Consider the following 27112-nt stretch of genomic DNA (forward strand, 5'->3'; position numbering starts at 1 on the left):
ACTTCAAGAGCTACTGGCGCAAATTAGTTGAAACCCATCTTTTCTTGTTTTTATTCACAAACTTTGCCCACAACAATGATCTATGAGTTAGATCAAAAGCCTATGCAAGATCTAAAAAGGCAACCAACGGCCTGCCACCCTGGTATTAAACCGATTTTATTCAGAGTACCAGGCAGTAGTTTGCTGTTGAAAAACATTTCTAAACCCACTTGTGTTTTGGGGATACATTTATTTTCAATGAACCTTTCTTCTACACTACTCAAAAATCATCTTTGTCAGCAATTCGCTAGGAATGTTTAAATGGGCGAGGAGTTTATAGGTCATGGTGTATTTTGTTCTCTATGAATTTAATGATCCATTTCTTCCATGAAGCTTCGCACTTACAACTCATGTTGAAATCAAAAATATCTCTTCCCACAGTTCTGGCACCACTCCCCTTGCTCACCGCCGAGTTAGACCCCCCCCTGGGTCTGTGCAGTAAATTATTGTATCCCTGCTCTCTTTTGGAATCGTCTGAGAAGGATTGCCATACCATGTTGACTCCCTCGGTCTGCAGGGTAACAACAGATGCTACCATTGCCCCACATGTCCGCAGAGTCTCTCCTTTGTTCTTTCAAACTTCTACATACAGGGCCTCAACTCTTGCATAGTCTTCTTCCCTGTAGGGGTTGCCCTTATTTCCTTCGTTCTTAAATATTATATTTGCCGAGTGCCTTTACGTACCCTGGTCATCATCCTATTAACACTGCACCTCCCTTTTCTTTGCAGATCACAGCTTCCTAAGATAGATGCATCCAAAGCCTGTGGCTACAGCTCACAAACCAACCTATCGGACTATAAGAGAAGGTGGGATTCGAAATCATCGGAGGGTGTCATGTTGGACCAGTGGTTCCCAGAGGCAATGTAACAGGAGTAAATTAATATGAACGCGGACATTTGAGCTTCTTCTGCATGTCAGGAAGTGATCTTGTGTTACTTGGTGATGAGAAATGTCCTTTTACATAACTAGTGAGATGCCATCAACTTCAGCTAATTGCTGGTCTCAAAACTTAAACCCCCACTACTATTAAGCTGATCAAGAGGCAAACTCTAAAAATGACAACATTAACCTCTAGAAAAAAAAACATGTTGAAGCCAACTTCATGTAATTTTTGAACTAGTGACAAATACTTTTATTGATGAAACTGTTTGGTCAGTACCAAGTTCAATTATTAGTCAATAGTAACTAATGCATTCATACAGTCAAATGTATTACACACTTTTGGTTGCTGCTATCAGCCAGCCGCTAATATTGGTTCTTGCTAGTATCTCCTCCTCTCAGTATCACTACAACTAAGCAAATGCCCAACAAATGCAAAATATAACACTCATCACACAATGTAATAGTTTGTGGCTCTTTTGCAAGTACACAATAGGTGGAGAATTGGCACGTTCGCAGTGCTACAAATTTATCAGCAAAGATCTAAAAGTAAGTACCTGTAAAAATGCTAACAATGATGGGGGTTCATTTAGAATCCTTGGTGGCAGAACTGATCAAATCCTCATGCAACTCCTTTTTGTGGCTGGAGTCTTTCATTAATAGGAGTTGCCTTCACTTCCCAGCCCTTTTGATTGTGACAAACGACATTGTGGCTTTTCTCAGTTTGTTCATGTCCTCAACAAAATCCTGCATGTGGATCTGTCAAACATCCAACCAGCAAGACCTCTACTTTGGTGACCGACACTCTAACCATTCGAGACAGAGCACCAGCATTTAAACATGAGGCATGACGTCTATGTACAATTCATTTTGTGCGGGTTCTTTTTTTTTTCCTTCTTCACTGAAGGAAACATGCAAACCCACCAGACATGTTCAGCAGAGAAAATGATTTCTTTCCCTACAGTCAAAATACATTGAAACTATGCTGGTGTAACTGGAGTGAGAAGCTGCTGTATATCAACAAGAAAGGAGCCGACAGCCAGGCTTAGGCAGATGGTGACCTATGAAATGTTACTGTTCCGCTTACTAATGGAAGATTCTCCTTCAAACCTACAACTTTTCTAAGGCGTTCTCAGTAGACTGTCTGGACATTTCTTTGCTCTGGGAAGAACCTCATTTAAAGACTGTGATGCGCCACCAATAACAAGAAAAAGCATAGCTCCATGAAATAAGGTAAAAAGTACTAATTTTGGGAAGGGGCGGGGGAGTGGGAATAATATCGCTGTTGACAAATGCAACTGGCAGCTCCACAAGAAACTTTTGAAAAGCGAGGAGCTGGGATGATGGCCTCTAAGAGAGGGAACAAGGGCGGTGGTAATGAGGTTTTACTGGTTCCATGCTGACTCTTTTGCTTGGTGGAATGCTTACTCAAGCCATCAGTTAGGACGGACTGGGAGAGGGGCCAGGGAAAGAGGACAGTGTGTGTTTAACCCTCGAATGACTCCAATTAAAAACATGGAAATATGTGTTACCAATTGTCTTTGCTCTGTCCATAGCGACGTCATGAGAAATAATGGACTTGATAGATAAACTTCTGTAAGGCACACTGGGTACCTATCTGCAGATCTTCATTTTTAGAAGGCCTTAAGTTATTTTCCCACCCCATTAGTTTTGAAAAGTACACATCTTTGCTAGCGTAGCAGAACATTATGAACAAGAAGGCTCTCCATTAAAGGAAGGAATCTATATTTGCTTTTCTGTTACATGCTTAAACGTACAATGTGCCCATGCTTTCTGGCGAGCTGGGGTCTCTCAGTAAATCCATCTATCCCCATGTGGACATTAGTAGGTAAGCAGGAGAAGGTTTGGTTGACGCTAACAGTGCCCAGCCAATGACAGTCTTGTTTCAGATCACAGCTTTAGCTCACTCGGCATCTCTTCCCCTTTCAGACCAGCCAATAGGTTGTTTGCTGCCAGCACTGACATCTTGTTTCGCGTGGCATACGTGGCACTTCCTATATGAGGCAGTATCACTAAATGGAGAAAGAGAATTAGATATTGATAATGAAGCAATTACCTAAAAAACAATGGCATCCAAAAGATGGCAGCATGCGGTAACAACATCCAACAAAATGCCACCATATTCTGCAAAACTCACCTATACAAGAACTACTGCATTTCCTTCAGAGAAACCTATGCAATTCCCCAGGATTTTTCTATTTCCATTTAAGGAAAGGCTCATTTATGTATTTTCTTAATTACAATGTACCCGTCACACTGTTCAGCAAGGGAACAATGACCAACAACTACATATAGAGTAATGCTCAAACGTATGCAAACAACATGTACTTTGACAAACTATGGAATAAATAAGGAAAACGTTATTACCCATTAAGCATCTGTTCGTAGTGCTGTAGATTTACATGCTCTGCATACTCCTATCTAGTGTTGGCCTTAGAAGTTTGCAAGTTGTTTTTCTGCAGAGAAAGTATTTTGAATCACAAGGTGCCCTTCGACTTCTATTTAAGTGTCCACTACACATGAGCACTGACTACATGTTAGATTGTTTGTTGCAGAGTGAGTGAGGATAGTATTGAGTGGTAACAAAGTAAGGTGAAACATGCATTGACAAAGAAACTTAGAAGGTAAGGCAGAAAAAACGACATATGAAGTCAGAGCCGTACAAGGCTGGGGAGGAGGGTGGGCACGTGTATCTAGAGCACTACATGCTACTAACAGATGCTTACAGGGTAATATTTTCAGTTCGTAGCATGTATTGCTGTAGCTACACATGCTTTGCATAGACAGTAAAGCAGTACCAAACAGCAGGTGGTGGCGAGAATGTGGATGATATAGATGTCTGAATTGGGTCCCGAGGACCATTTGGCCAACCATTGCTTGTTGGCTGGCTACGATGTCCACACAATAATGTTTAGTTAAGGTGTTTGTGGTTGACCAGGTAGCTGCCTTCCAAATGTCAGCTAATGGAATGTTCCCTAGAAAGGTTGCTGCTTTTTTGCATGTGCAGTGCATCTCAGGAGTGACAGCAAGAGCTATTTTGCTTTGAGATAGCAGGTCTGGATACATTAGACTATCCATCTGGCAATGCCTTCTTTGGAGATAGGTTGGCCCTTGTGTGGTGTTCATGTAAAGACCTGAACAATTGGTTAGTCTTGCAGGCAGGCTTTATCCTGTCTGTGTAGTACATGAGAGCACGCTTGACATCTAGGGTGTGAAGGGGTCTCGCTTGTTGAGGGATAATGAAAATGTCACTTACCCAGTGTACATCTGTTCGTGGCATCAGTCGCAGTAGATTCGCATGTTCTGCAATAGCTCGCCATCTGGTGTTGGGCCGGAGTGTTACAAGTTGTTTTTCTTCGAAGAAGTCTTTCGAGTCACGGGACCGAGTGACTCCTCCTTTTGTCTCCATTGCGCATGGGCGTCGACTCCATCTTCGATTGTTTTTCCCCGCAGAGGGTGAGGTAGGAGTTGAATTGTAGTAATAGTGCCCATGCAATGGAGTGACTAAGTATGCACCTATTTAAGGTTGAGATGATACATATATAAATAATTGAAGGTAACTTCCAAACTGCTACAGGCTCCCGGGGAGGCGGGTGGGCACATGCGAATCTACTGCGACTGATGCCACGAACAGATGTACACTGGGTAAGTGACATTTTCAGTTCGATGGCATCTGTCGCTGTAGATACGCATGTTCTGCATAGACTAGTAAGCAGTTATTTCCCCAAAAGCGGTGGATCAGCCTGTAGGAGTGGAAGTAGTTTGAAATAATGTCCTTAATACGGCTTGACCTACTGTGGCTTGTTGTGCGGATAACACGTCTACACAGTAGTGCTTGGTGAATGTGTGAGGCGTAGACCATGTGGCTGCCTTACATATTTCTTGCATTGGGATGTTTCCTAGAAAGGCCATGGTAGCACCTTTCTTTCTGGTTGAGTGTGCCCTTGGTGTAATGGGCAGCTGTCGTTTAGCTTTAAGGTAGCAGATTTGGATGCATTTAACTATCCATCTGGCTATACCTTGTTTTGAAATTGGGTTTCCTGCATGAGGTTTTTGAAATGCAATAAAGAGTTGTTTAGTCTTTCTGATGTTCTTTGTTCTGTCAATGTAATACATCAATGCTCTTTTGACATCTAATGTATGTAGTGCCCTTTCAGCTACGGTATCTGGCTGTGGAAAGAACACTGGAAGTTCCACTGTTTGATTTAGATGGAACGGTGAAATAACCTTTGGCAAAAATTTAGGATTGGTCCTTAGGACGACTTTATTTTTGTGTAGTTGTATAAAAGGTTCCTGTATAGTAAACGCCTGAATCTCGCTTACTCTTCTCAGGGAAGTAATGGCGATGAGAAATGCCACCTTCCAGGTTAGGAACTGTATATCGCAGGAGTGCATGGGTTCAAAAGGTGGACCCATAAGTCTAGTTAGGACAACATTTAGGTTCCATGAAGGAACAGGTAGTGTTCTTGGTGGTATAATTCTCCTAAGGCCCTCCATGAATGCTTTAATGACTGGTATTCTATATAGGGAAGTTGAATAGGTAGTCTGCAGGTATGCAGATATTGCTGCAAGGTGAATCTTAATGGAAGAGAAAGCTAGGTTAGATTTTTGTAAGTGAAGCAAGTAACTTACTACATGTTCTGGAGTTGTGTGTAATGGTTGTATTTGATTAATATGGCAGTAGCAAACAAACCTCTTCCATTTACTTGCATAGCAGTGCCTGGTGGATGGCCTTCTTGCTTGTTTTATGACTTCCATACATTCTTGGGTAAGTTGTAAGTGCCCGAATTCTAGGATTTCAGGAGCCAGATTGCTAGATTCAGCGATGCTGGATCTGGGTGTCTGATCTTTTGGTTGTGCTGTGTTAACAGATCTGGCCTGTTGGGCAATTTGATGCAGGGTACCACTGATAGGTCTAGCAGCGTTGTGTACCAGGGTTGCCTTGCCCAATTTGGTGCTATCAATATGAGTTTGAGTTTGCTTTGACTGAGTTTGTTTACCAGGTAAGGAAGGAGAGGGAGAGGAGGAAAAGCGTAAGCAAATATCCCTGACCAGTTCATCCATAGGGCATTGCCTTGGGATTGTTTGTGTGGGTACCTGGATGCGAAGTTTTGGCATTTTGCGTTCTCCCTTGTCGCAAACAAGTCTATCTGAGGTGTTCCCCAGAGTTTGAAATAAGTGTTCAGAATTTGGGGGTGAATTTCCCATTCGTGGACCTGTTGGTGATCTCGAGAGAGATTGTCTGCGAGTTGATTTTGTATCCCTGGTATAAACTGTGCAATTAGGCGAATTTGGTTGTGAATTGCCCAATGCCAAATTTTTTGTGCTAGCAGGCTTAACTGCGTGGAGTGCGTCCCTCCCTGCTTGTTTAGATAATACATTGTTGTCATGTTGTCTGTTTTGACGAGAATGTATTTGTGAACTATTATTGGTTGGAAAGCTTTTAGTGCTTGAAAAACTGCTAGAAGTTCTAGGTGATTGATATGCAGTTTTGTTTGATGTACGTTCCATTGTCCTTGTATGCTGTGTTGATCGAGGTGTGCTCCCCACCCTGTCATGGAAGCATCTGTTGTTATTACGTATTGTGGCACTGGGTCTTGGAAAGGCCGCCCCTTGTTTAAATTTATGTTGTTCCACCACAGAAGCGAGAGGTAAGTTTGGCGGTCTATTAACACCAGATCTAGAAGGTGACCCTGTGCTTGAGACCACTGTGATGCTAGGCATTGTTGTAAGGGCCTCATGTGCAGTCTTGCGTTTGGGACAATGGCTATGCATGATGACATCATGCCTAGGAGTTGTAATACCATCTTTGCCTGTATCTTTTGTGTTGGATACATGCGTTGTATGATGGTGTTGAAATTTTGAATTCTTTGTGGACTTGGAGTGGCTACTCCCTTTGATGTGTCTATTATGGCTCCCAGGTATTGTTGTACCTTGCGTGGCAGAATTTTGGATTTTGTGAAATTGACGGTGAACCCGAGTTTGAAGAGGGTTTGTATGATGTGATTTGTGTGATTTGAGCACTGTATGAACGAATGGGCCTTGATTAGCCAGTCGTCCAAATATGGGAACACATGTATTTGCTGCCTTCTTATGTGTGCAGCGACTACCGCTAGACATTTGGTAAAGACTCTTGGTGCGGTTGTTAATCCGAAAGGCAGTACCTTGAATTGGTAATGTATTCCTTTGAATACAAACCTTAGGTATTTCCTGTGGGATGGGTGTATTGGTATATGGAAATAAGCATCCTTGAGGTCTAAAGTTGCCATGTAGTCGTGTAGTTTTAGCAATGGCAATACTTCTTGTAGTGTGACCATGTGGAAGTGGTCTGATTTGATGAAAGTGTTCACTACTCTGAGGTCTAGGATTGGTCTCAGCGTTTTGTCCTTCTTTGGTATCAGAAAGTACAGTGAGTAAACTCCTGTGTTTATTTGTGTGTTTGGCACTAATTCGATTGCATTCTTTTGCAATAGTGCCTGCACTTCTATCTCCAGGAGATTGGAATGGTGTGTTGTTAAATTTTGTGCTTTTGGTGGTATGTTTGGAGGGAATTGTAGAAATTCTATGCAATAACCATGTTGGATAATTGCTAGAACCCAAGTGTCTGTAGTGATTTCCTCCCATGCTTTGTAATAATGCCCTATTCTTCCCCCCACTGGTGTTGTGTGGAGGGGGTGAGTGACATGTGAGTCATTGTTTAGTAGTAGGGGTTTTGGGGCTTTGAAATCTCCCTCTATTTCTAGGGAATTGCCCTCCTCTATATTGTCCCCGAAAACCTCCTCTATACTGTCCCTGGTAAGTGGACGGTGTTGCTTGTGAGGTGCTGGCTTGTGTGCTTTGACCCCGAAACCCCCCTCGAAAGGGCGTTTTACGGAATGTGCTGTAATTCCCTCTGCTCTGCGGGGAGTAGAGTGCGCCCATGGCTTTGGCAGTGTCCGTATCTTTTTTGAGTTTCTCAATCGCTGTGTCCACTTCTGGACCGAACAGTTCTTTTTCATTAAAAGGCATATTGAGAACTGCTTGTTGAATCTCTGGTTTAAATCCAGACGTTCGGAGCCATGCATGCCTTCTGATAGTTACAGATGTATTAATTGTCCGTGCAGCTGTATCTGCAGCGTCCATGGAGGAACGTATCTGGTTGTTGGAGATGGTCTGTCCCTCCTCAACCACTTGTTTTGCCCTATTTTGGAAGTCCTTGGGCAGATGTTCAATGAGATGTAGCATCTCGTCCCAGTGGGCTCTGTCATAGCGCGCAAGTAGTGCCTGGGAGTTCGCGATGCGCCACTGGTTTGCAGCTTGTGCTGCGACTCTCTTACCAGCTGCATCGAACTTGCGGCTTTCTTTATCTGGGGGTGGTGCATCTCCAGATGTGTGAGAGTTGGCCCTTTTCCTAGCTGCTCCTACAACAACAGAGTCTGGTGGCAGCTGTGTAGTGATGAAAAACCGGGTCCGTAGGAGGCGGCTTATACTTTTTTTCCACCCTTGGTGTGATTGCCCTACTTTTGACCGGCTCCTTAAATATGTCTTTTGCGTGCCGGAGCATACCAGGGAGCATAGGCAGGCTTTGGTAGGAGCTGTGGGTGGAGGAGAGTGTGTTGAACAAGAAATCATCCTCGACCTGTTCTGAGTGGAGGCTTACGTTATGAAATTGTGCTGCTCTAGCCACCACCTGAGAGTACGCGGTGCTGTCTTCTGGTGGAGATGGCTTTGTAGGGTATGCCTCCGGGCTGTTATCTGACACTGGGGCGTCGTATAGGTCCCATGCGTCCTGATCTTGGTCACCCTGGCTCATGGTGGTGTGAGCTGGGGAGTGAGATGGAGTTTGTGCTGGTGAAACGTTAATCACGGGCGGAGGAGAGGGTGGTGGTGTAACTCTTTTCACCACTTTTGGTTGTGGTGCTTGTTCCGTCTGGAACTCCAACCTTCTCTTTCTCCTAATGGGGGGAAGGGTGCTTATTTTTCCTGTCCCCTGCTGAATGAAGATACGCTTTTGCGTATGGTCCACATCAGTTGCTTGTAGCTCTTCCTCAAACCTATGCTTTTGCATTTGGGAGGTTAGCGAGTGCTCTTCTGTATAAGAGCCTGAAGCTGGGTCGCTTGCAGTTTGTTTCGGCGTCGAAACTTTGTCTGCGTGTTTTTTCGGCTCCGAGGTGACTTTTTTCCTTTTCGGGGCCGAAACCTCTCGGCGTCGATCTGTTTCGGTGCCGCTGTCTCGGCGTCGAGCCGTGTCCACACCGGCATCTCGGTGTCGAGGCTTGTCTCCAGCACTTTCTCGGTCCCGAGAAGGCTGCGTGCCGGTGTCTCGACCGGAGTCGGACGATCTCGGCACTGTTTGGGCCTTTTTCGGTGCCGACGGTCGGTCACCGAATTTATGGGTTGAGCCATGGCCTGGTGGCAGTGGCGTCCCCTGGGCCTTGTAAATGTTTCTTTGTGTGTTTTTCGACGTCTTACTCACGGTTTGTGTATCGTCGAATCCTTCGGAGTCTGAGTCTTGGATCGAGAAGGTACCTTCTTCTTCCTGTTCCTCGAACTCCCGTTGGGCTGTCGGTGCGGACGCCATTTGAAGTCTTCTGGCTCGATGGTCTCGGAGTGTTTTTCGGGACCGGAACGCACGACAGGCCTCGCAGGTGTCTTCGCTGTGCTCAGGTGACAGGCACAGGTTGCAGACCAAATGTTGGTCTGTGTAGGGGTATTTATTGTGGCATTTGGGGCAGAAACGGAACGGGGTCCGTTCCATCGGCGTTCTTCAGCACGCGGTCGGGCCGACCAGGCCCCGACGGAGGATCGAAAAACTACCCCGAAGGGCACCGGAGCTCTTCGATCTTTCGATGCGGTGTGGAATCTAAGTACGCCGATCCCGAACGCAACAATACCGACGAAAATCTTCCGAAATTAGCTAATTTTCCGTTCCGAAACTCGGAGCGACAGGAACACGTCCGAACCCGATGGCGGAAAAAAAACAATCGAAGATGGAGTCGACGCCCATGCGCAATGGAGACAAAAGGAGGAGTCACTCTTCGAAGAAAAACAACTTGTAACACTCCGGCCCAACACCAGATGGCGAGCTATTGCAGAACATGCGTATCTACAGCGACAGATGCCATCGAACACAGAGTTCTGTGGTTTGATTGAAGTAGGAAGTTAAGTACTTCCCTGTCTTTGTGAACTTGAAAGGAGGGCTCTTGTATTGTGAGAGCTTGCAACTCACGGATTCATCTGAGAGATGTTATGGCCACAAACATGGTTCAGTCCAGGAGAGGTACTGAAGAGGCCAAGAGTAAAATGGTTCCAAAGGGAGTAAGGATTATATTATGGCCCCAGGAGGGTGCAGGGGGAACTAGGGGAGGGATTACTCTTTTGAGGCTTTCCATGAAGGCTTTGATGATCAGTATACAGAAGAGGGAGAAATGCTGTTTTGCATTTATGCGGCCATAGCTGCTAATTGAAGCCATACAGAAGTACAGATGAGGCCTGACTTCTCCAGGTGAAGCAGTTATCTTGTAATGTCCTGGACAGCAGGATTGAGGGGGTCCAGATGTTTGAGAATACAATGGTGGGCAAATCTTTTCCATTTCGCTGCATAACAGGTGCGAGTGTTGGGCATGCAGGACTCCTCTAGGATGTTAATTCATTCTTGTGGAAGGCACACGTAGCGGAACTCTAGGACCCCAAGTGCCTGCACTGAACATTTTGGGATCTATGTGTCTGATTTGGCCATGGTGCCTGGTGAAAAGGTCCAGCCTGTTGGGTAGCTTCTCATGGGTGCTCCTTCCTGATCCCAGTCAGAGGGGGGAAAAAAAACTCCTCCAGACTAGGTGACAGCTGATGGAGGGGTATGTTCCAAGATCCAGTGTGCTTACCTTCATGGTCTTCAAGTTGGGCCTCTTCACCAAAAATGTTAGGGGTGTCATCGGAGGTCTGCTGTTGCATCTTCTGGTGGGCCTGCCTCCTTTTGTGTTGTTATTGGAGTTTTTTTTTCAGGCAGGTGAGGCAGGCCTGATACGTGGTGTTGTCATGATTGGAGGAGAGGCAGAGGTTGCACACCTTATAATGACCGGACCATGGATATCTGCTGTGGCACTTGTGACAGCATTGGAAAGGCATCCATTCCATCAACCGGAGTCCAGTCTCGGATGTTAAGTTGCTGAAGATGAGGGGCATGAAGCCCCTTAGAGGGCCAGAAGCCCTGTGTTTGGGAGCTGATGGATGAGTCAATCCACAAACTAAAATTGTTGTTGAGATGAGATTCGGTGACTAAGGTTTCCAGATGAACAGAATCAAGTGACAGAAACATGCCAAAACTCAAAGTCCCAGAAGTACACGTCTAAACCTGTTGGCAGGAAAAAAACAATGTAACATGGAGTCGGTGCTCACCCAGAGTGCCAAGTAAAGGAGGAGTCACAGGGCAACTTGTGACTCGAAATACTTTCTTTGAAGAAAAATAACTTGCAAACGTCTGAGCCCAACCATGGATGGCAGTAGTATGTAGCATGTGTATTTACAGCAAAACATGCTACAAACACATTGTTCATGTACACTGGTTTCATAATGGACAGTCCTCTTTCAATTTTCATTTGATGTACACAGTGCATCTACTTAACACTGCTGGAAACCAGTTATTTAGAACACAGCACTACAAATAGTGCATTACCTTTATGAAAAAGAAAAGTCGCCGAAATCCATTTATATAATCGACAATAGATGTGTACCACTTGCCCTTTTTATGGACTGCTTAGGGGTAGCATTAACAGTGAAGAAAAGTCATTTTGATGGAGACTGGCGAACTTAGACAGGTCTCTAGTGCATCCTCCGAAGTTGTGGCCTTTTGCCCCTTGTACTCCACAGATTTGATGGTCCCGATGACCTCACCTTACCATGCATTACCTTAGCACTTAATCTTTTCTCAATATCCCTGATTAAATCATCTATTCTACAACCCTCCTGATAGCCACTGTACCGCTATTTCCTGTTTAGCTAATAGCAGTGGGAGTTGTGTGGCCTTCTTACACATTCTGTTCCTAATCTTGAATAGATGAATTCCTAAAAATCATGCCTTTGGTGCCAATTAGACCAGAAGTTGTATTCTTGGACTACTGATCCAACAGTTATTGCCAGTGTCTAGCTTTCTTAGAAAAAACTGTGTTAAATGCAAAAAAAAGTCATGGTCATTACCCTAAGGGCACATGCTGTTTTTGTTCAGGTCAACTTTGTGTGGTGTGGACTGCGTCAGTTGAAATCTGGTATTATTTAGGGCCTTCTTACATGTAACAGTGCCCTAGTCTCATCCCATAGTACAAATTACTTAACCTCAGTTGGTTTCCCACTTTTAGTTGACTGTCAATGTCTTTTTACAAAGGTGGCTATTAAGCTCTGTACAAGGTCAGCTAATGTGTAGCCACTGTGTCAGATAAGGAAGAGAATCTGTGGTAATGGGTCCGCCTGTCTCTTACATCCTTGAGTCTCCAGTTATGTAAAATGTGTTCATGCTCAATATCAGTTTGAGCTTCTCTGAAGGTTACATATGAGGTCACAGACACATGCAGCCACCCGGGTATGAAAGGGTCATATCAGTTTTCCAACCTGAAGTTAAGCAGTCCCTGTTTTGGAATCTAATGGACAAAGCGGCCCAACTGCAATATAGTTTTATCATTTGCTTCCAAACAAGCTTACCTATCTTGACCACAAAAGGTGTTTTAGTTTCCTCAGTACTAGGATAAACAGGCGTACAGTTTAGTCAACCGCTGGTGCTACTCCCATAAAACATTCCACACATGCTTTGCTTATCCTTGAATCATTTCACTAAGAACTGTGACTGAGCTGCGCCAACAGAAGCACTCCACACCTGTAATTTCATGCTGCTACCTATCTGCACCACTTCCCAAGATTCCCTTTGCTTGGCTGATCGCAAGGGCAACACTATAGAATTTAATTGGATGTCTAGTCCATCACTAATAACATGGCCATGCTGCATTTATAAAGTCTTTATGAATACTTCAGATCGGCTTGTGGCCTAGGTACCTGCTATATTTTTGAGGGACATATGCAGCAACTATGGTCTTCAAAAGCTAGGCTAGCAGTTACCCCATGTTGTCCACATTACTGTGAAACATCTTTCTAAATGTTCTGTGCTAAAATGTTTTGGTTTCCCTTACAAGGGTAAAACTATGTTTCTCCTGAATCCATCTGCCAGTGAAGGGGCACCACACAGCAAGCCTTTCTTGAGAAGTCTCACTAGACCCCTTTTTCAAACCAGTGAAGGAAAATGTTACTTATCCTGTGAGCATCTGTTCATGGCATGTAGTGCTGTAGATTCACATGCTGAACATATCCCTGCCATCTAGTGTTGGGCTTGGACAAGCGCAAGTTATTTTTCTTTGAAGAAGTCTTATCAAGTCATGAGGTATAGTGACTTCACCTATTGCTGGTATGTGAATCTATAGCACTACATATCACAAACAAATGCTTATGGAGCGGGTAACATTTTCCATTTCTGGGATGTGTAGCGGTAGATACACATGCTGTGCTGTACTGCCATTTGATTAATTTTGTTTTGACCAATGACTTTGTGTTTCACCACTGCGCATATTAGTTGCTCAATGTTCACCAGTAGCATATTGTATGTTTTGTTCAGTTGAGCGCCTATTGGCTTTGACATGGCATTAGCCATTACTTTCTGTATTCAGTTTAGCCGCCTATTGGCTTTGACATTGCATTAGTCATTACATTCAGTCTAGCTGCCTATTGGGTTTGACATGCTATTAGATATTACGTGCTGTATTCAGTTCAGCTGCCTATTGGCTTTGACATGATATTATACATTGCATTTTATATTCAGCTTAGCTGCCTATTGGCTTTGACATGATATTATACATTGCATTTTATATTCAGCTCAGATGCCTATTGGCTTTGACATGACACTAGACATTGCATTTGATATTTAGGTTAGCTGCCTATTGCCTTTAACGTGGAGTTAGACATTGCAGTTGAGAATCCAAGCTGTATTTTTCCAAGCTGTGTTTTTGCACAAGATGAACCAAGATGTTTTTCTCACAGTAGACTAGACCTGATAAGAAAGGGTACACTGGTTGTTTTTCTCTCCGCTTGAGCCTGGGAAGAGGAGAAGTCTCGGAGACCTGGCCAGTCTCCAAAGGCTTGCTCAGCTTTCCCGAGTCTGAGAGGAGGGGGCACACCTTTGTAACGAATGTCACAGGCTGCAGGGATTCAGATTCGAATCTGCCTGACTTCGTGCTGGAACGAGGCACCCGTTGCCAGTATCCCTTGTGGGTAGATGAATCTCTTTCTTGCGGCTGACAGGAGGTCATCAGCTTGCAGACCTTAGAAAGATGAAGCTGTAAATAGTTTCCCACACGGTGAAGTATTTGTTTTGCTTTGCATTCAATATCTTATAAATATAACCTGCTGTGTATATTGCAAACTGATATATTTTGTTTGATTAACGCGGACTTGAAAGCTACTAATTCGTCATTCATAAAAATTGTGGTTGGGGAAGAATTAACAACAATAAAAGTCTTCTTTGAAGTCAGAAGTGCATTTCTGGTGTGTTATGTTAGTGCTTTAAAACTAGCTAAGAGAAAAGCACTACAATTGGTACCAGGAGTGGGGCCGATCATTAAGAGTTGATTAAGGGGTATTGACGAATTAGTAGATTTCTACGTGAACACTTTAAAAGTGTAATTGTTTTTGTTGTTTTGAGAATTTCAGAAATTGTTTTTTGTTGTTTGGAGAATCACAGTTGCACGGCAGACCATGTCTGGGAATGCATGTGTTGTTAAACTGCCCGATGGTGCTATGAAAAACTGTGAATTGTTTTCTGTTTGTAGAATTACAGAAGCACGGCAGACCATGTTTGAAAATGCATGTGTAGCTAAACTGCCTGATAGTGCTTTGAGAAATAATTTCTGTTGTACATATGTAGAAAATGTGTCTTTTGGAAGTAATGATGACAGAAAGGTCTGGATACCTTTATCTGCTTATAGAGAAATGCAGGAGGAATGTAGGCAGTTGGAACATGAAAATAGGAATTTACGTGAGCAAATTAGCCAGACTGAAAGTTATAAAAATCCTGTTTTAGAAGAATCTTTCTTTTCCCATTCCAGTAATGAGGGGGTTAAGACAGCTCCGAGCTGCTTTGAGCCTGAAGTAACAAGAAAGATTTTAGAGTTGTTTACTGTTGGCACTAAGCAAGAGACACCCAGTTTCATTAGCTTGTTTGATTTTTGGAAACAGAATAGCCCTCATTTGAGTGAAATCCTAACACTTTTGTATATGGTCACTGTGAAAAATAATATGCAGCTGCGCGCTTGTGATTTGGCAAATGAAATAATTCAGACTTCAGGTTTCTGCGCAGTGCAAGAGGTAAAAACTGATGTACATGTAAATCATGAACAGGGAAGGAAAATAGTGCCCCTAGCTAGAATCATACACTGGATCTGGTACTTGCAAGACAGGGCTAGAGTACCACAGGTAGAAGAGTTATTAGTGAAATTGAGTGCACCATTTGAACTCGTGTCCACTGAAGATAAAAAGCATGTTTGTTTTACTAATGATTCATTGACTGAAATGTTGTTTTCTGGCACAGTAGAAGGAACAGCGTTGTATAATGTGTGTCAGATTTTAAAGCAAGAGCTACGTGAGATGTGTCATTTTTACGCTGATTTTTGGTTCATTGCTAATGTTTTAGCTGTTTGTTTTTCCACCTGGCTTGTACCTAACTGGTTCAATTACCTTGCAGATGTTAATGAGAAAAATTCAGAGAGAGAAGTGTTCACCCAGAATTCTGCCTTAGTGGGGATGGCTAAGTGGGTGCCCCAGAAATGTGAACAGCTGAGAGAAAAAGCCATTTACAGGTGGGCAGAGATGAGAGAGATGCCCATTCCCCTAGATTTGATAAAAACTGTGCAGCACGCACAAAAGCAATCTATCATGCAAGCAGTCACAGAGCAGTTGGGGAGAGGAAAGTTACCAGGACAGAAATGGCAAATTGATCAGGTTTTAGGGAGAGTGATTGCTGCAAATTACCAAGGAAAAATCGAAATTATGCTGATACCTAGAAAAGAAGCTGATTTATTCATACAAATTGGAGACAAAATGGCCCAAATTGGCAAAAGTGCAGTGAATGCAGGTTTGGTAAAGAATGAGTCTGCCCCAGCCATTCTGACAGTGCAAGAAAAGGGAAGCTGTGGCGCAGCAGATAAAAACCTCAGTGCTGATGTGTGGGCTGAAGTCCCAAGTGACCCTCCAGAACCTGCAGAAAATATAACAAAGGGCCCCAAAAATGTCCTGCTGATTATAAAACAGGGAAAGAAAGAGGAAGGGTGCAGTTTAAATGACAAATGTTATTTGCAAGAAAAGTCATACTTGTTTCTTTTGCAGATCCTACCACGTTTCGCCACTGTCCCTGAGTGTGCTGTGTGGTCCCCCTTCCGGTGTGTGCGTGTGGGGTCGGGGAAGGGTCCGAACCCCCAACCTGAACCTGGCTGAGTAAAGTGCCAGCACCATGGATCCATTTTGCGCAAACTGCGCCTTCAGTTTAAGCTCAACTTGTTTGATTGCATTCTTCCACTGGAACTAAGCTGTGTGTTTTTTTTTTTCCCCTTCTCGTATGGAACTCTGACTTTTGCTTACCTTCCAGCAAACCTTTCAGATGGACCGTGCATCTTTACATGAGTAGAACTCATGCCACATCAAATTGCTAACACTGTTGAATTAGAGACTCATTCAGAGTACAAATTGCTCAGTCTTTTCTATGTAGATGTATCTGATGTGAAAGGTTATGAGATCTATATGTTAATTCACTTCTATTGCTTTACAGGTATTGCTTTGATCATTCAAATCTGATTTGCTGATAATGTTTTTTTTTGTGCTGATGTTTTTTTTTTGTTTTTGTTTGAAACAAGAGATATGTGAAACAAAAATTAATTGGTCAAAGGGCGGAATGTACTGCCATTTGATGAATTTTGTTTTGACCAATGACTTTGTGTTTCACCACTGCGCATATTAGTTGCTCAATGTTCACCAGTAGCACATTGTATGTTTTGTTCAGTTGAGCGCCTATTGGCTTTGACATGGCATTAGCCATTACTTTCTGTATTCAGTTTAGCCGCCTATTGGCTTTGACATTGCATTAGTCATTACATTCAGTCTAGCTGCCTATTGGCTTTGACATGCTATTAGATATTACGTGCTGTATTCAGTTCAGCTGCCTATTGGCTTTGACATGATATTATACATTGCATTTTATATTCAGCTTAGCTGCCTATTGGCTTTGACATGATATTATACATTGCATTTTATATTCAGCTTAACTGCCTATTGGCTTTGACATATTATACATTGCATTTTATATTCAGCTCAGATGCCTATTGGCTTTGACATGACACTAGACATTGCATTTGATATTTAGGTTAGCTGCCTATTGCCTTTAACGTGGAGTTAGACATTGCAGTTGAGAATCCAAGCTGTATTTTTCCAAGCTGTGTTTTTGCACAAGATGAACCAATATGTTTTTCTCACAGTAGACTAGACCTGATAAGAAAGGGTACACTGGTTGTTTTTCTCTCCGCTTGAGCCTGGGAAGAGGAGAAGTCTCGGAGACCTGGCCAGTCTCCAAAGGCTTGCTCAGCTTTCCCGAGTCTGAGAGGAGGGGGCACACCTTTGTAACGAATGTCACAGGCTGCAGGGATTCAGATTCGAATCTGCCTGACTTCGTGCTGGAACGAGGCGCCCGTTGCCAGTATCCCGTGTGGGTAGATGAATCTCTTTCTTGCGGCTGACAGGGGGTCATCAGCTTGCAGACCTTAGAAAGATGAAGCTGTAAATAGTTTCCCACACGGTGAAGTATTTGTTTTGCTTTGCATTCAATATCTTATAAATATAACCTGCTGTGTATATTGCAAACTGATATATTTTGTTTGATTAACACGGGCTTGAAAGCTACTAATTCGTCATTCATAAAAATTGTGGTTGGGGAAGAACTAACAACAATAAAAGTCTTCTTTGAACTCAGAAGTGCATTTCTGGTGTGTTATGTTAGTGCTTTAAAACTAGCTAAGAGAAAAGCACTACATGTGCAGAGACTGTAAAACAGCCCTCCTAGAAGAGGTGGCTAACCTGACCCTGTTGCGGAAGACTGGAAAAGTGTGGGACGGACAGCCTGACCAACTTTAGCGAGCTCAAACATCCACACCGTAATGTTTCATAAATGTGTGGGGTTGGGTACACATGTAGCTGAGGCTTCTAAGATGAGAGTGAGGGATGCCTGCCAAAGCTTTGAAACCACAAATCGAAGACATGGTAGAGGCAGAAAAGCATAGGCAAATATCCCAGACCAGCTCATCCATACTACATTGCCCATGGACTGTAGGTGTGGGAGTCTGGAGGCAAAGTTTGGGCATTTTGGGCCATATTTATACTTTTTGACGCAAAACTGCGCTAACGCAGTTTTGCGTCAAAAAAATTAGCGCCGGCTAACGCCATTCTAAGCGCCATGCGGGCGCCGTATTTATTGAATGACGTTAGCCGGCGTTAGCCGCTGGCGCCGTCTGGTGTGCGTTAAAAAAAACGACGTACACCAGGCAGCGCCGGAGTAGGGGGATATGGGGCTTGGGCGTCAAGAAATGGGGCAAGTCAGGTTGAGGCAATTTTTTCGCCTCAACCCGATTTGCGCCATTTTTTTTTCACTCCCAACCCCCATAGAAATGACTCCTGTCTTAGCAAAGACAGGAGTCATGCCCCCTTGCCCAATGGCCATGCCCAGGGGACGTCTGTCCCCTGGGCATGGTCATTGGGCATAGTGGCATGTAGGGGGGCACAAATCAGGCCCCCCTGTGCCACAAATTTGTTTAAAAAAAATACTTACCTGAACTTACCTTAATGTCCCTGGGATGGGTCCCTCCAGCCTTGGGTGTCCTCCTGGGGTGGGCAAGGGTGACAGGGGGTGTCCCTGGGGGCATGGGAGGGCACCTCTGGGCTCCTTCAGAGCCCACAGGTCCCTTAACGCCTGCCTTTTGCAGGCGCTAAAAAACGGCGCAAAAGCGGCCGTACGTCATTTTTTTTTGACCCGCCCACTCCCAGGCGTGAATTTTGCCCAGGAGTGTAAATACGGCGCACATGCCTCGGAGTCAATTTTTTAGACGGGAACGTCTACCTTGCATATTATTAACGCAAAGTAGGTGTCCACGCTAAAAAATGATGCTAACTCCATGGACTTTGGCGCTAGACGCGTCTAATGCCAAAGTATAAATATAGAGATAGTTTTGCGTCGGAATTGCGTCAAAAAAAACAACGCAATTCCGGCGCAAACGGAGTATAAATATGCCCCTTTGCTTTTTCGGCTGTGGCAAACAGGTCTATGTGGGTGAACCCCCAGTGATGGAAGTAAGGGAGTAGGAATTGGGGGTGAAGTTCCCACTCGTGGACTTGTTGATGCATCCTGCTAAGCAGGTCTGCAAAGTCTTTGTCCACCCCGGTTATGTACTGCATGAGAAAACAGACTTTATGATGTATCACCCACTGGAAAATGCTCTGAGCTGGAGAGACAACTGCAGGTAGTGTGCGCGACCCTGGCTCTGTATCTAGAATATGGTGGTTGTATTGTCTGTCTGGACTAGAATTACCCTATGTTGAATGAGAGGAAGAAACTCCTTGAGGGCTAGCTGGGTTGCTACCAACTCCAGGAGGTTGATGTGTAGATCCCATTGGTTGGGGTTCACACTCCTTGTACAGTCAGTCCTTGAAGGTGTGCTACCCAGTTGGACAGCGAGGTTTCCATGTTGATGCTCACTTGCGAAACTGGGTCCAGAAAGGGCCATCCCTGCAACAGGTTTTTGAAATTTCCCCACTGCAGAGAGCAAGGAGTGTGGCCTAGTTCAAACCTAGATCCTCCCATTGACCATTATCCTGTAACCAATAATTGGTCAGTCTCTCGCCACACAGGTACACATTACACCTTACTCTTCATCAGGGAAGGATTGCATAGGGAACACCATTAGGACTAACTCCCCCCTCGGAGTAGATTAGAAACCTAGTCCTGAACAATTGCCCTGATCCTTGATGGACATTAAATAGGCAAGAAACATGTTGACCTTTTTCCATTCACATATTTGAGCCAGGAGTTCATTGTGTCCAATTCTGGCTGATTTCTGTTTTAGTCATGACAGGAGTCCTTGAATAATAAACTCAACGAGGATCAGCCCTAGTCATTTTTAACCCTCTACGCACCAATCTACTCACCTTCTAGACACCACGCCTTCCTTTGCATCTCAGAATTCACATCGGCAACTTACAAAGATCTCCTGCAAAGAGCCTTCTTGTGGGGCCCGTTGAGCGTTGTAGTGCCGACCCAAAGAGGAGCTGCTGATGATGGAGCATGATACCCTTCAGGTGTGTGAGGGCTTTTGCTCCTGAAAGGGCTATCCCTCTCCGAGGTACTGACCTGCAAATGATTTTCTTGTTTTCTGTAAGAACTGCATAATGGTGTTTGATTTGACTTTGTGGCATAGAGGGTTACAAGTAGGCTGTGCAAGAGATGTATGGTGGCTTGGGTGTGCACTAGCCATTGCTACTGCACTGTCCAGCGCTCTTGATCAGCCAATCTTCCAAATAAGGGATGACAGGGACACTGCTCCTTCTGAGGTGAACAGCTACTACTGCACAACACTTTGTAAATACTTTGGGAGCTATGGTTACTACAGCACTTAGAACTGATAATGCTCACCACTTACCACAAGCCGGAGGAACCTTTGATGCGCAGGGTGGATGTGGAAGTAGGTGTCCTTCAGGATGAAGGTAATGAAGTCGCCTTGCTGTAGTAGAGGTATGACATCCTGGAGTGTCACTGTGTGGAACTGCTCCGACAGGATGTGCTTGTTGAGGGTCCCGAGGTTGAGGATGGGCCTCAGAGATCCGTCTTTTTTTGTGTGCAAATTATGAAGTATAAGGAGTATACCCTTTCGCCATGGTGTTGTGGCCGCGTAGGCTCTATGACTCCTTTGTTGAGTACTGCATGCATCTCCTCTTGAAGCAGAGGCTGATGTTCTGGGGAGAGTCTGTCTGCGGGTTGGGTGCTGTGGGTAAGTTTGGTGTTATTTGTGTGCGTTCTAGACAGTACTTCACTACTATAACATCTAGAACCCACTAGTCATAGGTGATCTCGCCCCAGGAAGGCGAGAATTCATTGCATCCTCCCCCAAACAGGTGTTAGATGGTGGGGTTGGGGGGAAGGGTAAAAGAGTAACTGTTTGGAAGGTGCTGCCCCTTTGGGGGCTGCGCCTTTTCCCTGGACCTTCCAATGTTGCCTCTGTATTCTCCCATGAAGTACCCTCGGGAGGGTGTTTGCTGCTGTTTCTTTCTGGGGGAAGGATGTGGATGCCTCAGCGGCGGTGGTCTTAGCCTCTGCAGGATACTGTGTGCAGTGAAAGCAGCCATGGGCAGAAGGGGTCTGTAGGACACCCATGGCTTTGGCTGTCTCCGTGTACTTCTTAATTTTCTCCATCTCATCAACACATTCTCGCCATCTAAAAACAAGTTGAGGAGATGTTGTTGCATCTCTGGTTTGAATCTACACATGCGCTCCCAGGTGTGCCTCAGTAGGACATCACTCCTGTTGACGCTTCGATCGGCGGGGTCTGCTGTGTCCAAAGCACATCTTATATTGGTGTTGGAAGTTATTTTACCTTCCGCCACCAACCCCTTACCCAGTTTCCTATATTGGTCGTGAAGGTGCTGAATTAGGTCTTGCATCTCATTCCAGCCGGCATAGTTGTACCAGGAGAGCAGGGGGACTCAATTGGCATTACGCCAATGTGTGGCAGACTGGGCTGCAACAGGTTTCCCCGCTGCATCGATCTTTTTGCTTTCACAGTCAGGAGGGGGCGCATCTCCTGTGCCCTGGAAATTAGCATGCTTCCCTGCTGTATGCCATGACCATGGAGTCGGTGATCGTTGACCCCTGATGTAAGGTAGACTAGAGGGGGATGCTTTTTTGTCCACACTAGGTGTAATGACTCGCACATTCACAGGTTCTTAATGGTAGGTCTAAGCATCCCTTTGAGCATCTGAAAATACTACAGTGATCTATGGGTGAATGAGAGGGTCTCCACAAGGAAGTCATCCTCCTAAGGCTGCTTATGCATCTCCACCTTGTGAAAGGTGGCTTCCCAGTGCATAACCTCATGATATGATGTGGAGTTGTATGGACAGAGGTCCAGGTCAGTGTCAGCAGGGGCATCCATGTCATAGTCATCACAGGGGTTGTCATGGAGATGTGTTTCGTATGGCAGGTCACAGGGAGACCCCCACACCCTGAAGAAAGAGAAACCTGAGATGTGGCAAAGGGGCCAGAGGCAGCAGTGGAGCAGCCAGTCTGCTAGGGAGTGGTATGGGAGGAGGGGAGAGTAGAAGGACGAGGAGGAAGTGGATGAGGCAATGAAAGTGGTAGAGAGGTGCCCTTGCCACAGCATCTATGTTTTTTGAACACCAGTTACTAAGGCGGATTTAAGGCCCCCTCGAAGGTAAAGTTCCTCTTGGGAGGAACAGTGAGCTTGGGTTTATCTGGAGGCTTGGTAGCATAAGGCCGGTGCAAGGCTATATGTGAATAAGCTGCTGCCTAGCTTTGAGCTCCTCTTGGAGGCGCTGGATTTCTGGCTGGTCGAGGTCCTCTGAATCGGCAGAAAAGGCGGGAGCGGAAGACAGTTTTATTTTAGAGCTGAAGGTTTTTGATGGCCTGCTGGCGCTGAGCTGGTTTTCAGCTCTAACCCCTTCAGATCCGATGGGAGTTCAAGGACATCTTCAAGGCTGGAGCCGAGGTGCCAGGCATCACATTGAGGAGGACATTGGTGCCGAAGTTTGGGCTTGCGTCGGGTCTGATTTTCAGACTCCTTCAGTAAGTGCCAATCATGGCCACGTGGCAGTGATGGAATGGAGGCTTCATGAGTGGCCTGCAAGCTCGAAGCTGTATCCTCCCTTGCATGTAAGTGGTGTTGGGGAGTGGGTTATGGGAGTTTAGTGCTCACTGCAACTGTTTTCGTGGCAGTTGCAATGCCAGCTCATCCATCTTGGCATCTGAACTGGAAATCTCTGCTTACAACAGCTCCTCTATCCCAGCGCCGGAGGCCTCTGGCTGTTGGCGTTTTGGTTCTGAAGAGTTTGGGAGTAAGCCAAGGCGATACGCTAGGCTCAGCGGTTTTGGAGTGTAGTTTTGTTCCAAAAGGCAAGACACGCTGCCCAAGAGCCCTCCTGGTGTTCGGGGAATAAGCAGAGGTTACAGATTTGGTGACGGCCTATCCTCAGATATTTTGAGTGACACTTCAGGCAGAAATTAAATGCAGTCCTTTCCATCACTGGGACATTCTTGTACATCAGGGAGGTGATCTGAACAGGTCCGGCGAACACACCATGAGGCATCGAACTGGGGCTCGAAGGGACATGTCTATTGTTAGAACAATCCAACAATGGGGGGAGATGCCGATCCGTATTACCAGCAATAAATGGAGTCACTGCACCTCGTGACTTGAAAATACTTCTTCAGAGAAAAACGACTTGCACACGTTTGAGTCCAACACTAAATGGCAGTACTATGCACAGCCAGTATATCTTCATTTATACATGCCACGAACATAACGTTCAATTGATTTCCCACTTCCATAGCAGGAGTTTTCGTTCTTACCATTTCAATTCTCTTACAGTTCTTACAACTCTACAATTCATAATCGCCATCTTGACTTCCAATTCACCGTGGTTTCTTCTTCATCTGTTTTTTTTGCCAGAAGAAGTTAACTATTCCACAAATGCACTTCAACTTTGATTGGTGACCTAAATTGTGCTATCCACAAAGTTACTCAGTGATGCAATCACTAGATATTTGGTGGGTTTCTTTTGGGCACACCTTTCAACAAAACTTCAGTTATTTACCATTCACTATCCACATTTCCGGGTTTTCTGTCTTAGGGTCTTATCTATATGAACGCCCTCCTCTAGTTTGACAAGTCCATACTTTTGTTTGAAGCGTAGTTCTGTTTGGCAGTGATTTTACAGACCACTTCCATAAAACAAAATTAATTTGACACAAACACTAGGCAATCACACTGAAATCCAAGCAATCTCAGATTGATAAAAGATCCTTCTACTTACTGGCCCAAGCTTAATTAAAATACATCACTGCAGAACATCCTACTATCTTGGTCTTACATTTAATACAGAATTAGTCTGAGGCAGTGCTCTCAATATAGTCCATACCCTCCAAAAACCAATCAACCAAAACTCATGACATCTTGGTCTATATTTAGTCCATCTCAACCTGGCTTTTTCCAACTGGTGACACATCATTTACCTTACCAATAATGTTGTCTTCCAATTACAGACCCTTCATTATGCCTGGCCTTCTTAACCCTATGTAGTAGGGAGTTGTGTACAGGGCAACAAAACGGTCTTTCTTGCTGCTACGAGTACCCCATTGTTTGGCTAATGGAGGTAGCCAGAGTCTCCAATTCTGCCTTCATCTACTTTAAATTTCCCTCACACTATAGTTGGTCTTAGCACCTCTAACTATACCTACTCTTGTCTGACTTTTATGTCCCAAGCACAGTCTCACATGGGTTACAGTTGCTCTAGTGCTTTTCAGCTTCTACCTCTGATGCCTCACCCCCCTATTTTTTTTTTTAAAGCTCACAACATGCACTACCAGTTCTACACAGACCTATGCTTCATCAACTAGCAAAATCAATATGGGAATCCAAAAAAAAAAAAAAAAAAAATCCTGGGCACCATTCAAAAAGAACTGGTTCTAAAACAAAACTTCTATGTCTCAATGTCAAAGAACAAACAATCTTACTCCAACCCATCAAAAACTCTGCCACTCAGCCTAGACCTGTCTTTCCCCTCCAGTACCATAATCACAGATCTAGAGTCACCCTAAGTTTCTAATTTCTCAGTGCACAGACCTATTTTATGGCCAGCATATCCCACCTTTAACCTTGCCTACTCCATTGTATCTGTACAGAGCATTGCTCAGTTGTAGAGGGATCCAGCATTAACTTAGCATAGAACTTGCATCACTCACAGTGGCTTGCCACAACCGCAAATGTTATGGATTTCTGGTGATTTAGACCACTGTAGTCAAACTATTGATCCAACAAGAAGCGTGAGATTGAGTTCCACTGATCCGGACGGATCTAAAACTAATGCATGTCAATAGCATAGTCACCTTCAAGGACACTTGCCTTACAACCTAGGCCCCATCAACCTAATCGTCCTAATAAAGTACTTCATCCTTGGATGCACCACAACCCTTTTAACCAACACCTATTTCAGCTACCAAGAACAACCTTCATCTTGAAGGGGAAGCACACATTTATCAGCTCAGATACTACAGATATGGAAGACGCTCCCTAAGACCATCCACAGAATTCCAACTACTTCACTTTTAAATAAAATGTGCTTCCATGGCTAAAGACAGGCGTGTAGAGTTTTTTGGGTAGCAGAGCAACATACAAATTGAACTACATACAAGACATCCTGTAGACAATCATTCATCAAAAACATCTAATTGCAAAGACTTTTGGCGATTACGACTACTTTCCCCCTAATAGGGGTAGATTATTCCAAGCTGATATGACCTGCACTTATATCTCTAACACCAGTTATCTGACTGACTCTTATAGCAGATTAAGGTTGTCACAAAAAGCACCCAGACAACACTGTGAGGCCTTTCTACAGCTCCATCTATTCTCTGTGTTCTTTTGGTTTTCACTTTCTTCTAATGAATCATCTACACTCTGGCTCTTAAGAACCATCTGTCAGGCCTTCAAAGCCAACAGAGATAGGAGCCCTCAGAGTGGGGTGAAAGGGAGGGAAATATTCTAATTTATGTCTTAAGTCCAGACACTATGCATTAAAAGAGAAATTCATGGTTGCAGTAAAGGAGTTTATGAAATGTTACACAAGGAGTTGTAGTTATCTTCCCCACCTCAATAAAATTGTTTTTTAATACTTGACAACACGCTTGATGCAAAGTATAAAATGCCCATAATTACCACAATTCTTCAAGGAGAGGAGTGGATGGTCAACTGGAAGTGGTTCTGGAACAGTAACATCGAGTCCGGCAGCTGCTATCTGGCCACTAGACAAAGCCTTGTACAAGTCATCCTGGTTCACTACAGTGCCTCTGCAAAAAAAAAAAAAAGACTCTCTAAATTAAACTTTCACTTTGTGCTTAATTGTTTAGTATGGACATACAATGTTTTACGCTAGTGGTTCTTAACCTTTGGTCCATGGACCCCTGGGGGTCTGTGAGAACTCCTCAGGGGGCTGCAAATGTTTAACAAAATTAAATATTCAAATTAATAAATTAAAATGTATAAAGTATTTACAAATAAGGATGCAAAACTGAAAAATTGAAAACGTTTCCAAATTTGCTTGTGCATTAAACTAAATATTCGAATATTTGGGAATTAGTTTGGTGTATACCTTTTTTGTATTTGTGTGCATTGTTCTGAGGTTTTAAATCATAGAATTACTGTGGTAGGGTGCCGTCGGCTTCCATCAGGGAGTCAGTGAAGGGTCTGTGGATTCCAGTAATAATTCAGCGGGGGTCCACAGCAGTCAGGAGGTTTTGAACTGCTGTTTTACACCATGAAAGCCTCTGGCAAGTTTAAAATTATTTTTAGAACCTGTTTTTATCAAATGACTAGTCCTTAGTTTTAGACCTAGCTTCTTGCCCCTTCAAACGTATGAGGTCGAGTAAGCCATTATTATTAATATAAAGTTTCTAAGACACAAATCTGTACATTGCCCACCTTCTAAGACCTGCCAATACATTTACACTGCTGCTCTCTCCTTCTCAAATGCATTTGGACCCGAATACGTTGTTTTCTAGTGTTCGCTTAACAGATGTTCTGCCCGCTGATATGGGTTTAAAATCGTGTTACCAGCTTACGTGGGGACATTGTTCCAAGTGCTGTGTTTGCATCTGAGACTCAGCTGAGTAATGCAAGCAGCGAGGAGTGCTTGGTTCTGGTGTAAGTGACTTTGATTGGGGTGAACATTAGTAAAGGTGTTGTGGTGTATGACTGAAGTGCAAGATGTGTCATAAGAGACTGCGTGAGGAAGCAGTTGCTGGGCAGGGAAGACCAGAATTGCCAGACTCAGCCCTGCCTT

The 27112-nt window shown here is 44.2% G+C and overlaps 1 protein-coding gene across 1 annotated transcript in view; it reads right to left on the reverse strand.

Moving 5' to 3' along the window:
* Positions 1-1145: 1145 nt before the first annotated feature.
* GRHPR (glyoxylate and hydroxypyruvate reductase) overlaps positions 1146-27112 on the reverse strand; it is a 194882-nt gene continuing 168915 nt past the window's right edge. The window contains exons 8-9 of the mRNA XM_069237577.1: positions 25990-26120; positions 1146-2952 (exon numbers count right to left, since the gene is read on the reverse strand). Coding sequence (XP_069093678.1) covers positions 2831-2952; positions 25990-26120 — 253 coding nt within the window. The 3' untranslated portion in view covers positions 1146-2830. The remainder of the gene's footprint in view (positions 2953-25989; positions 26121-27112) is intronic.

Source organism: Pleurodeles waltl, chromosome 1_2, assembly GCF_031143425.1.
Source record: "Pleurodeles waltl isolate 20211129_DDA chromosome 1_2, aPleWal1.hap1.20221129, whole genome shotgun sequence".
In the NCBI taxonomy this organism is placed as follows: Eukaryota; Metazoa; Chordata; class Amphibia; order Caudata; family Salamandridae; genus Pleurodeles; species Pleurodeles waltl.